General features: G+C 41.8%; 1 protein-coding gene across 4 annotated transcripts in view; it reads left to right on the top strand.

Moving 5' to 3' along the window:
• The window catches only part of LOC311087661 (transcriptional repressor p66-alpha), a 42,608-nt gene that overhangs the window by 27,016 nt on the left and 1,922 nt on the right, over window positions 1–13,670 (top strand). For all 4 annotated transcript variants that reach the window (XM_084121031.1, XM_084121030.1, XM_084121029.1 and 1 more), the window contains 4 exons: window positions 5,314–5,520; window positions 6,964–7,195; window positions 7,372–7,682; window positions 12,314–12,515. In XM_084121031.1, coding sequence (XP_083977157.1) covers window positions 5,314–5,520; window positions 6,964–7,195; window positions 7,372–7,682; window positions 12,314–12,515 — 952 coding nt within the window. The remainder of the gene's footprint in view (window positions 1–5,313; window positions 5,521–6,963; window positions 7,196–7,371; window positions 7,683–12,313; window positions 12,516–13,670) is intronic.

Here is a 13,670-nt window from a genome sequence, read left to right on the forward strand (position 1 = left end):
TTACTGTTACATGTTAGGTCTACCCGTGTCCCATAAACCAGAGGCTCTTTTAAAAGCCAAAACACAGAAGTTGTTCTCACAACTTTCTGCACCTTAAATAAACCCCACACTTTGAACAGATTTGTATAGAAAATTGGCAGCTGTGAGGTATTCAATCTCTTGGGATCCATGAGAAACAGAGTTTTGTCCATATCCAATTCTCCAACAGTTCTTAAAATCGCAATAGCCACAGGTTTCCATCTCAAGTCTTTTTGGTCAGTCAGTAATTTTTGAAGAAATTGCATGCGAAAAGCTGCCGTTCTACTTTGTACATGAACCAGGCCTTGTCCTCCTTCTTCTCTTGGCAGATAAAGAACACCTTGTGGAACCCAATGCATTTTATCCCAAAAAAAATCCAATAACAAAGATTGAACTTTTGCAAGCAAATGTAAAGGAGGGTCAACACATGCTAATCTATGCCATAAAAAAGAGGCCACCAAATTATTGATCACTAGTGTGCGCCCTCTGTATGACATTTGGGGTTTAAGCCACCTCCATTTATCCAAACGCCCTTTTACTTTATCAACAATCCCCTCCCAGTTCTTTTGCACATAACAGTCATCTCCAAGAAAAATACCTAGATATTTAAGACCATCTTTTTTCCATGTTAAACCACCTGGCAAAATTGGTAAACCCTCCTTCCATTTCCCAACATGAAAGGCATCACTTTTTGACCAGTTAATTCTGGCTGAAGAGACAGTTTCAAAACTCTTAGACACTTCAACCAAAGTATCCACATCACACTGGCCACTAATCATCAAAATCACATCATCAGCATAAGCTGAAAGGCAAAAGGTATCATTACAATTTGGAATGGATATCCCTTTTAAAGTACTCCTAAATTTTTGCAATAAAGGCTCAATCGCAAAACTATAAAGAATACCTGACAAAGAACATCCTTGTCTCACCCCTCTTAGCACCTTAAAGGGAGAGCATAAGCCACCGTTAATTTTGAGCATACTTTCAATGTCCTTATACAGTACTTTTATTTTATCTATGAAATTTGAGCTAAAACCAAATGCATTCAGAGTCTTCCAAAGATAGGAATGCTCCACTCTATCAAACGCTTTCTCTTGGTCAATAGAGATAAAAGCTGTATTTAGACCAAAGACCTTGGATGCATCTAAAATATCTCTAATCAACGATATATTATCGAAAATTGACCTGCCAGGAACACAATAGGACTGGTCAGGATGGATAACTTCTTCCATGACCTTACCCAACCGGGTGGCCAGTACTTTAGAGAGCAGCTTGTACTCTGAGGCAAGTAACGACACTGGACGCCATGATCTTATGTCACTTAGATCTCCCTTTTTGGGCAGAAGGGTAAGGACAGCTCTACGGCAGCTCACTGGCATCAGCCCTCCGGCTAAACTGTCATTAAGCACCTCAAGCAAATCCTCCTTCAAATCAGTCCAAAATGACTTATAAAAGTCCATTGGGAGTCCGTCCAATCCAGGCGCTTTCCCAGTCTCCATACTTTGGAGCGCCTCTTGCACTTCTTCCAGGGTTATCACCCCACAGAGCATCTCATTAGAAAGATCTGATACCTGAGGAAGCCCCTCAAAAAAACTCTGTTCAGCAACCATGTCCTCTGTATACTCACTAGTATAGAGTGTAGCATAAAAACTGAAAGCCCTCTTGCGAATGTCAATGGGATCTGACAGTAAAACACCAGTTTCAGATTTTAAATTATGAATCATACGTTTTTGTCCATTCTTTTTCTCAAGATTAAAAAAATACTTAGAGGGCGCATCCATCTCATTCACACTTTGGTAACGTGATCGGACCAAAGCCCCTTGTGTTTTTAACCCTAGCAGGTCAGACAATTTAGTTTTCTGTTTAAAAAGTTTATCCAATAGGTCTTGGTTATTAGAAGACTGTGCCAAATTCTGAAAATGTAAAATGTCATTTTCCAAAATTTTCATATCTTGGACTGTATCTTTAGTGACATTGTAAGTGTATTGCTGACATAGTTGTTTTATCTGTATCTTGCCATACTCCCACCAACTCTGTAATGATTCAAAAGTATTCTTCTCAGCTCTGAAAGAAACCCAAAAAAAACTGAACACATTTTTAAAATGATTATCACTCAGCAAAGAAGTGTTAAAGTGCCAGTAAGCACTTTTAGACCTAATAGAATTAATAAAGATGGAACATGATACTAAACTATGGTCTGAAAAACTAACTGGAACAATACAACAATTTCTAAAAATGCTTAAGTGGTGTTTAAAAGCATACAGTCGATCCAACCTCGCAAGAGATACAGAGTTAGCATATATGTGAGTCCATGTATACTGTGACACATTTCTATGCAAATTTCTCCACACATCACATAAATCCTGTGCTTCAATAAGTTGTACCAATTTTCTGCGTGAAGGCATGTGAGGTTCAAGATGATTCCGGTCTATGTCTTTCTCTGTACAATTAAAATCACCACCCAAAAACAAATATTCTTCACTGCAGCACTTCTCCAAAGTTGTACCAAGTGCATCCAAAAAACACATTCTATCTAATGTTGATGTTGGAGCATATACACAGATGAAAATAAAAACAGAATTCTCAAAATGTGCTCTCACTTTTAAAATTCTACCTTTCAAAACCTCTTCCACTGTATAGGAATGTGGGATAAAACTATGGGAGAACAAAATGGCCACACCACCACTAAGGGTGGTATTATGACTTAATATAGCAAGCCCATTCCACTCTTTCTCCCACTCAGTTGCATTAATTGCGTCACTATGTGTTTCTTGTGCAAGCAAGACATCTATCTTTCTCTGTTTTACCAATTCAAAAAGTCCTGCCCTCTTTTGACTCCCCCTTGCTCCATTTAAATTAAGAGTAGCTATATTAAATGTATTCATGAGAAAAGAAAAGAAAAGGCATGTTACAAAAAAGGAAAAGCGCTCAATAAAACGCATTTGTCTAGGCCATATCATCATTATTCGTCAGTGTAGGATTGACCTTTGTCAGGAACTTTTTAAGTCGGTACACTTCTTTTTGAGTAAATTTACGTTCACTCATAAAGCACCTCGTGACTTTAGTAAAATTCTCAAGATCGGGAAAATAATCGACAACTTGAACATTCTTCATGTTTTTGGTGATCTTGAGAAATAATTTAATTTCACTCACACCGTAACCTATAGACCACTGAATCGGCACAAGAAGCGGCGCACTTCCTTGTGAGCAAATGGAAGCACCCGAATCTGAGCAGTCACTCTCATATGCAGGCTCATCCATACCAGTCGCTACAGGCACATTTCCTGATTTTTTTGCAGACTTTATATCAAGGCTCATTTTTCTTTTAATGGGTTTCTTAAACTCAACAAGGCTCGCGCCATGATCTACTTGCATATTGACCTCCTCACTTTCAAAACAAGTTGTTATTTTGCTTTCATGGGGTTCTTTGTCAATGTTACCCTGACCTTCTGCTTCATCATGATTTTGCTCTCCTTCCACCGCTGACGAAGCCGGTCCAACTGAACCCGCTCCTACAGCAGTGGAGGCTTGTGTTTCTATTCTAGAGTCTTCGGTGCGATTTTGAAAAAAAGCTTCACTGCTTAAATTTTCAAAAGATTCAGTAAAGATATCACTAGAAACAGTTGGCATTTCGCTCTGGGCCTGTGCACCATCATGTTTCGCTCCTACCTCTGCTGACGGAGTCGGTCCAGCCGGACCTTCTCCCGCAGCAGTGGTGGTTTGCACTTCCGCATTAGGCTTATCGGCGCGACTATCGCAATTTGTAAGCCTACTCTCATTAGGTTTACTTGTTCCCTTTATGGGACAAGTTCGAACAGTGTGTCCTGTTTTTCCACAACCAAAACAACGCATTGAGTCAGTTGACACAAACACGGTATAATCAAAATCCTCAACTTTAAAATTTAGCGAAAGATTTAAATCCGTATTGTGATTATTTAAGATCACGTAAACGTAACGCCTGAATGACACAACATGTTTTACGAGCTCAGATTTGGTCCCAATCAGCATTTTTTTAATTGGTGATATCAGCTTCCCATATCGACCCAATTCTCTTTTCAACATTTCGTCAGTAATAAAAGGTGGTACGTTTGATATTGTCACCTTTCTAGCAGGTGTAGCGAGAGGAAGGACGGGAGTAAACAAGCCGTTTACAGACAAACCCTTCTCTACTACCTCATTTGCCTTAGCTACAGAGCTCAGAAATAAAACAATGGCATTGTTCATTCTTGAAGCTGCAACCACATTATCGTGTCCAACAATGTTGCCTACCGCAATACTACACTCGTCTACGCTTAAAGACGATAACACTTTAATTGCGTGACGACGAGTGAGTGTATCAAACATTTTGAAACCTGGAGCCGCCATGCCTCCCAGTTCAAAACACTGGTCACTGGCGACCCACGAAAAACAGAAACACAAGAAATAGGAGGCTCTACTCTTACCAACAATTAATTGATACACAAGAAAGATAGAAATAAAGTTAGAAAATAGAAAAAGCACTTTCAAGCCACAGCGGGCACAACTCACGCTCACAAACGCTCCTTCCACTCACTCCCAGCATGCACTCCGACAGAGACAGAGAGAGAGAGAGAGAGAGAGAGAGAGAGGGAGAGAGAGAGAGAGAGAGAGGGAGAGAGGCGTCATTGACAAAATGCACAACCAGATGTTCGAATAGTTTGAATATTTGTGTGTTTTTTAGAGGGAATATTCGAACGTCATTTTTGAGCAATTTTGACAGCCCTAGTGTGTGTGTGTGTGTGTGTGTGAGAGAGAGTGAGAGTTTGTCAGCGCTCGGCCAGTGTTCTCTCAGTTCTGTCGTCAGTGAACAGAAAGAAACCGAATGTGTGTCAGTATATTCGGTCTTAAAGTGACAGCAGCCTAATATTCCTCGTCTGTGGCGTTAATGTTAATAAAACAACAAAATACAGCTTTAACAAAGATGAAGCTATATTTAATTTCTACAGTGAACAAAGTGTTATTTTACATTTAGGCTTAATTATTCATTTCTGTACCTGAATACTGTTTTATCTATAATTATCTGCCAAAATGGTAAGAAAGATAATCTTAATTCAAACAGAAACAAGATTATTTTTCTTATCCCATTTGCAGCAACAACTCACTTAATTTTGATTTATTTACCCAGAAAACAAGACATAATATCATATGGCATTTTACTATGCATCTTGATTTAAGAATGTTTAGATATTTGTACTGGAAACAAGACAACAATACTGAGTAAGAGAAGCATGTTTTGCAGTGCTCAGGTGTGTGCCGCTCCTCTTCCTCTCTCTCCAGTCTCTGTCAGTGACGCCACAGCAGATCTCCAGTCTCAGACAGCAGAGCTCCTCCTCAGGCCCTCCTCCACTCCTGCTCGCCCCCAGAGCCACTGGGACCAGTGCTCAGACCAGTGCTCACGCCAGTGCTCAGGGACACCGGATCCTCCAGCCGGGCCTCATACGCATGACCTCCATCCCCAGCGCCAGCCTCCTGCTCATCAACCAGGTGCTTCACACACTCCGGGTTCAACCTCATCCTTCCCTCGGGAGATTTTGAACTTTTGTCGTTCTTGAACCACGAATACACACGCAAAAATGTTTGAGGTTGAAATTTAAAAAAGTAACACATCCTCCCCCTCTCGGGTCAGTCTTAGGAATGAGTGGGTTGTGAGGAATGCTTCAGTACACACAGATAAACCTAAAAATGCTCAATTCAAACTAAAAATGCTAAAACTTTATTTATTGTATAATGTCTACATGTGTGTGTGAAGAGAGCTGGCTTTAGGACCCAGAGGAACCGCTCATTTGCTCCATATAGAGATATAAGGCCATCTAGAGTCATGAAATATCATCTTATATTATTATTTTTCCACAAGAGGTCAAAGACGCCCAATGTAAGATATTTAGAGCTGACTTAAAAGGGTTATGCATGAAATTGTGAGTTATTTTGAATTTAAGTTGAAAGAATGTGAGGAATGTGCTTAAATTACTATTTATTGATTAAATCTAGTAATTTAAAGGTAAATAAAATAACCAAAAATCTCCACACAAAAAAATTGCACTAAAAAATAGAAAAATTATTATGAAAATGAAATAAAGTAAGCTTTCTTGACACAATTTTTTAGGGCTTCGGGTCCAGTGTTAATTTCGACAGCAAAATTTTATTTAGTTTTAGTCGCCGAAATACAATAAGATTTTAGTCAACTAAATCTACAGTAGATCTAGTCGACTAAAATCTAATGGGTTTAGATAAATTGTAATGCATTATTTTAGAATTTCTCTGAAATGTCCAAACCCATTATATCCTCCCGGAGAAAACATCTATTAGCCTGTTAATATGAACGATTTTAAAGTTTGAACATGCAATACAGACACACATTTAACTTCTGTGACATCTTCTGTCTTCTTTTCAGTGGATGAGTCATGCATTCTTTATAACGACTTGCATACATCGTTCTTTATTCTGTCAAGCAGACGCATTGCTTTATCTGTATAGATTAAATTAGGCATTAGGTTTATTATGCACTGTCACTTTAGTGCACATCAGTTCTGATCGGATCTCTTCCCAAATCATCCCTACTGAACATTTTCATCTAGTTTTTGTCATTCAAAACTGTTTTTTAGTTATCGTCTCGTTTTCGTCTGTGAAAAAATGTCAATGAAATTAGCATTGTTCATTTTGACCCGCGAGGGAAAGATGTTACAAAGTGCGAGGGCCGGATGAGGGTCAATACTAAACACTGAATGCCAAGAACATTTTAATAGAGAAAAGCATCAAAAATCCAGATTGAGTGTTTTGGTCCATCGTGAGCCGGTTCTGATTGGTTGGTTCTGATTGGTTGGTTCTGATTGGTTGGTTCTGATTGGTTGGTTCTGATTGTTGGTTCTGATTGATGGTTCTGATTGATGGTTCTGATTGGTCGGTTCTGGTGGATCTGTGTTCCCTCAGACCGCAGGGCCGAAGCTGAAGCCGCCGAGCGCCAGCGAGTGTGTGGCCGGGGTTCAGGCGTCAGTGAAGCTGGCTCTGCGTAAACAGCTGGAGAAAACTCTCCTGGAGATCCCGCCGGCCAAACCACTCGCCTCCCAGTTCACCTTCATGCCGTCGGCCGCCAGCCTCCAGTTCCTCTACTTACTGGGACTGGAGGAGGTGGTGCAGAACCTGCTGGAGTCTCTGGGCCGAGGTACACACACACACACACACACACACACACACTCACACACACACTCACACACACACACGCTCATCACCCAGTTATAAGGCATGAAGATATTACGGTTCAATTTTGTGACAGTATAAATAATCACACAGTTGAGATTTGTGACCCTGGACCACTGTGTGTGTGTGTGTGTGTGTCAGGTCAGCAGGGTGTGTACGCCGGGCTAGTGGTCAGTGGAGAGCCCTCCTGTTGCCGTCAGTGTGAGACGGACTTCACCAGCCGCTGGTGTGAGGACGGGGGCGGAGCCATCGTGTGTGAGCAGTGCCTGTCAGCCAATCAGAAGCAGGCGCTGAAGGCCCAGCACACCAATCGGCTGAAGGCGGCGTTCGTGAAGGCGCTCGAGCAGGAGCAGGAGATCGAGCAGCGCATTCAGAAGACCACATCATCATCATCATCATCATCGTCGGCTCACAGGGTGAAGATGAGCCGCCCCCCCGCAGCCATCACACAGGTATAACGCTGGCTCTGCCCCTCTCCCGCAGGAAGTGATGCGCATTAGGGATGAGTCACGATTAATCGCAATGAAACTACACACGATTTGGCAAAGGCTGTGATTATTTTATGCGCAGTTTCCCAGCATGCAATAGCCGTCATTTCTCCGTCTCGTTAGCTATACGCGATATAGTCCGGCTGTGAGTAACACACTTCTAGACAAAATAACCTTGAATTTGGGCACGTCGTTTTTTGCCAAATTATTTGCGAGATTCGCCGCGCATAACAGTCACAGCCTTTGCCATTTCATACTCGCGATGAGCCAAACCGGTTTCAGTGCGACTTGTTAATTGCGATTAATCGTGCAGTACACACACACACACACACACACACACACACAAACTCTCACACACACACACACACACACTAGGGGTGTAAATCGGGCAGTTCATCACGATACGATATCGATTCTCTCAGCCGGCGATACGATATTTGCCGATACCTCAAAACATTCTGCGATACGATTATGATTCGATTCGATTCAAGGCTATATCGATCGATTAATCGAGATTTAGATATGTTCACACAACCAGTTACGTTTTTATTAACTCACAAATGCAACCAAAATATATAACATGAACGTTTAATCAAACTCTTTGAAAATTGCACACCCTCTCCCAATTGGGACATTTACAACAGAAGAGGTCATTTGCAAGTAGGCCTACTCCATTCTTGTTTATTTTCATAAATCATGTTTTTTATTATTATTGTGCATTCCAAGTAATATCAATCAAACTGCAGCTGGGTTGTTTTTATAATAATAATAACTTAAAAAATACAGGTAAATTACAAAATTAAAGTTAATTGAAAGTATGCTTTAATGTAAACGTTTTTTTTTTTTTTGCAGAGCAGAGACATTCACATTTCATCTTTCTGAGTCAAACAAAACCAAGTAATTGCTATGATAAATAATACAACACCTGTTTAATCTTTGTAACGTTAATCTCCTCAGCTGACATAGACGCCTGACAAATGTTATTGTTGTGTTTAACGTTCACGCAGTACAGAGAGCTTTTCCCTCACCACTAACGAGCTGCTTTAGCAAGGTTCCGTGAAAATGTTTCAGCTTTTATTTTCCTTTTACACCCCGAAGAAGATATCACGGGTTCATCAAGTTCATTGAAATTATCCATCCTCGATCACCTTTAGTCAGCTTTGACGAAACTCGTCTTAGCCAGCGCGTCTTTTCAAAGTGACATCTGACCTGAATACTGCGCGCTGAGTCGCTAAAACGGGCTTATTGTGTTGTGTTCACCAACAAGGGTGCGACTGCTTGTCTGTTTCTGCTGTAAAACATGAACTCGCGATGCCTTGACTGCGGACAATACCGGCTTTTGTGAAAAAACTTGTTAGGGTTCAGTCAGTCTTGTCAGGCATCTATTTCAGATGAGGAGATTAATGTTATAAAGACACACCGGCAGACAGTGTGGTTGGTGAGTAAACGAAAATGTGCGCTTTGGCGGAAGGATGTTACGTGAGACTGTGTAGAGTGTCAAAATAAAGGTGTATATCGATATTTTACGTGTGGAATCGATGCATCGTATTGTTAGACGTTATATCGATGCATCGTTACACCCCTAACACACACTCGCACTCACTCACTCACTCTCAAACACTCACTCTCACTCTCAAACACTCACTCACTCACTCACTCACTCACTCACTCACTCACTCGCTCTCAAACACTCTCACTCTCAAACACTCACTCACTCACTCTTAAACACTCACTCACTCACTCACTCACTCACTCGCTCTCAAACACTCTCACTCTCAAACACTCTCACTCACTCTCACTCACTCGCTCTCAAACACTCTCACTCTCAAACACTCTCACTCACTCACTCTCAAACACTCACTCACTCACTCACTCACTCTCAAACACTCTCACTCACTCACTCTCAAACACTCTCACTCACTCACTCTCAAACACTCTCACTCACTCACTCACTCTCAAACACTCACTCACTCACTCACTCACTCGCTCTCAAACACTCTCACTCTCAAACACACACTCACTCACTCACTCACTCACTCTTAAACACTCACTCACTCACTCACTCACTCTCAAACACTCTCACTCACTCACTCTCAAACACTCACTCACTCTCAAACACTCACTCACTCACTCTCAAACACACTCACTCACTCACTCACTCTCAAACACTCTCACTCACTCACTCACTCACTCACTCACTCTCAAACACTCACTCACTCACTCACTCTCAAACACTCACTCACTCACTCACTCTCACTCACTCTCAAACACTCACTCACTCACTCTCAAACACTCACTCACTCACTCACTCTCAAACACTCACTCTCAAACACTCACTCACTCTCAAACTCATTCTCAAACACTCACTAACTCACTCACTCTTAAACACTCAATCACTCACTCAAACACTCACTCACTCTCACTCACTCACTCTCAAACACTCACTCTCACTCACTCACTCTCAAACACTCACTCTCAAACTCACTCTCACTCTCAAACACTCACTCACTCTTAAACACTCACTCACTCACTCACTCACTCGCTCTCAAACACTCTCACTCTCAAACACTCTCACTCACTCACTCTCAAACACTCACTCACTCACTCTCAAACACTCACTCACTCACTCACTCTCAAACACTCTCACTCACTCACTCACTCACTCACTCACTCACTCTCAAACACTCTCACTCACTCACTCACTCTCAAACACTCACTCACTCACTCACTCACTCACTCGCTCTCAAACACTCTCACTCTCAAACACTCACTCACTCACTCACTCACTCTTAAACACTCACTCACTCACTCACTCTCAAACACTCTCACTCACTCACTCTCAAACACTCACTCACTCACTCACTCTCAAACACTCTCACTCACTCACTCACTCACTCACTCACTCACTCTCAAACACTCTCACTCACTCACTCTCAAACACTCACTCACTCACTCACTCTCAAACACTCACTCACTCACTCACTCACTCACTCACTCTCACTCACTCTCAAACACTCACTCACTCACTCTCAAACACTCACTCACTCACTCACTCTCAAACACTCACTCTCAAACACTCACTCACTCTCAAACTCTCACTAACTCACTCACTCTCAAACACTCAATCACTCACTCACTCTCACTCACTCACTCTCAAACACTCACTCTCACTCACTCACTCTCAAACACTCACTCTCAAACTCACTCTCACTCTCAAACACTCACTCACTCTCTCACTCACTCACTCTCAAACACTCACTCACTCACTCTCTCACTCACTCTCAAACACTCACTCACTCACTCTCACTCACTCACTCACTCTCAAACACTCTCACTCATTCACTCTCAAACACTCACTCACTCTCACTCACTCACTCTCACTCACTCTCAAACACTCACTCACTCACTCTCAAACACTCACTCACTCTCAAACACTCACTCTCACTCACTCACTCACTCACTCACTCACTCACTCACTCACTCTCAAACTCTCACTAACTCACTCACTCTCAAACACTCAATCACTCACTCAAACACTCACTCACTCTCACTCACTCACTCTCAAACACTCACTCTCACTCACTCACTCTCAAACACTCACTCTCAAACTCACTCTCACTCAAACACTCACTCACTCTCTCACTCACTCACTCTCAAACACTCACTCACTCACTCTCTCACTCACTCTCAAACACTCACTCACTCACTCTCACTCACTCACTCACTCTCAAACACTCTCACTCATTCACTCTCAAACACTCACTCACTCTCACTCACTCACTCTCACTCACTCACTCTCAAACACTCACTCACTCACTCTCAAACACTCACTCACTCTCAAACACTCACTCTCACTCACTCTCAAACACTCACTCACTCACTCACTCTCAAACACTCACTCACTCTCAAACTCACTCTCAAACTCACTCTCAAACTCACTCTCAAACACTCACTCTCAAACACTCACTCTCAAACACTCACTCTCAAACACTCACTCTCAAACACTCACTCTCAAACACTCACTCTCAAACACTCACTCTCAAACACTCACTCACTCACTCACTCTCAAACACTCACTCACTCTCAAACTCACTCTCAAACTCACTCTCAAACACTCACTCACTCTCAAACTCACTCTCAAACACTCACTCTCAAACACTCACTCTTAAACACTCACTCACTCACTCACTCTCAAACTCACTCTCAAACACTCACTCACTCACTCTCAAACACTCACTCTCAAACACTCACTCACTCTCAAACGCTCACTCTCAAACACTCACTCACTCTCAAACGACTCACTCTCAAACACTCACTCACCTACTCACTCACTCTCAAACACTCACTCACTCACTCACTCACTCTCAAACACTCTCACTCACTCTCAAACACTCTCACTCACTCTCAAACTCACTCTCAAACACTCTCACTCACTCACTCACTCACTCTCAAACACTCACTCTCAAACTCACTCTCAAACACTCACTCACTCTCAATCACTCACTCTCACTCACTCACTCACTCTCAAACACTTACTCTCTCTCACACACACACACACATAATCGTGCAGGCGTAACTTGTGTGTGTTTCCTCAGGTGTCTCCGTCGCCCCGTGGCCTGCAGGCGTCTGGGATTCGCTCCATCTCTTCCTCTTCTTCTTCTTCTTCTTCTTCTTCTCGACTGCAGAACGCAGTGGTCCACAGGCCGGGTCAGCATGCAGTGCGTCAGGGGTCAGAGGTCATCAGGAGCCGTGACCCCACGACCCCTGGCTGGAGGAAGAGGAGCCGTGGAGCAGCAGGTACAGATTCTGCACACACACACGCACACACACCTCACGCTGAGCGCTGTAGCATCACAGCGGTTCACTCCTGTTCCAGTCAGCTTCTAGGAGCTCTGTGCTTCTACATACAGTCAAACCAATAATTATTCAGACACCAGATATAATTATTGATATTTTGATTGATATTTGATATTTTTACTAGTGTGATCAGGACACTATAGTTCATTTATGTAAGGAGAGTAAAAATAAAGTAAACTGTGACATATTATACCCAGTAATTCTTCATTCAGTGACTACCAGTAAAAATTAGGAACCAAAAATGATTTGGACACTTTGAGCTGATCATGTTTTGCTGAAGTGTGTTTTCTTTAATTGCTAATGCTCTTTTTACACACAGACTGAACAAAATGAAGCATTGCTTGGTGATTGGTTGAGCTAAACTGGTATTATCTAATTGTGTAGTTAAATTTAACAGCTGACAGATATTCAACATAATTCATGTGTGAGACAGTCTAACAGAAGGACGGACAAAACCACTGAAATATCAACTGAGTTCTGCTCATATTTTATTTCCATTTTCTAAACTATAGCGAATAAACTGTGATAATGTGAGAAATGTTGAAGATGTCTGAATAATGTTGGTTTGACTGTATTACTATTTGGGTTTAATTTATTTCGCCGGTCTGAACGGCACCTAATGCTGCTAACCAATCAGACTTCAGGAACCGCCCACAATGCCACAAAAACCAGTCAGAAGAACAAAAGAAGAATTTTTTTAAAGTCACGGCGATCATCATTTTCATGATTGACCGTCGCTGTCTGACGGCGACTTCTGCTCCTGTGGGATTCGGTTTCATTCCTTCATGAGTATAAACTCTGTTCTCCAGAGGGGAATTGAGATTAACCCTGTGAGTTAATTGATGGTTTATGCTTTTGTCTGTTCGCATTATTTCGACTTATTTTTAAAATCAAGTTTAACAGCAGAATTGAGTTGAGGCTAGCTCTTTAGCTCCGCCCACTACCATGATGTAATGGAGTCTTGTTTGTATACATGCATATTTTGCAATATTGTTTCTATAGATATAATCAACAAACATGTTTAATAGGATTCCGTTGTCATGTGATTGTAGTTCTTTCACTCATTAAACTGTTCGGTTCACGATGGAAGCTTGT

This window comes from Abramis brama, assembly GCF_963993115.1.
Source record: "Abramis brama genome assembly, chromosome: 7".
Lineage (NCBI taxonomy): Eukaryota > Metazoa > Chordata > Actinopteri > Cypriniformes > Leuciscidae > Abramis > Abramis brama.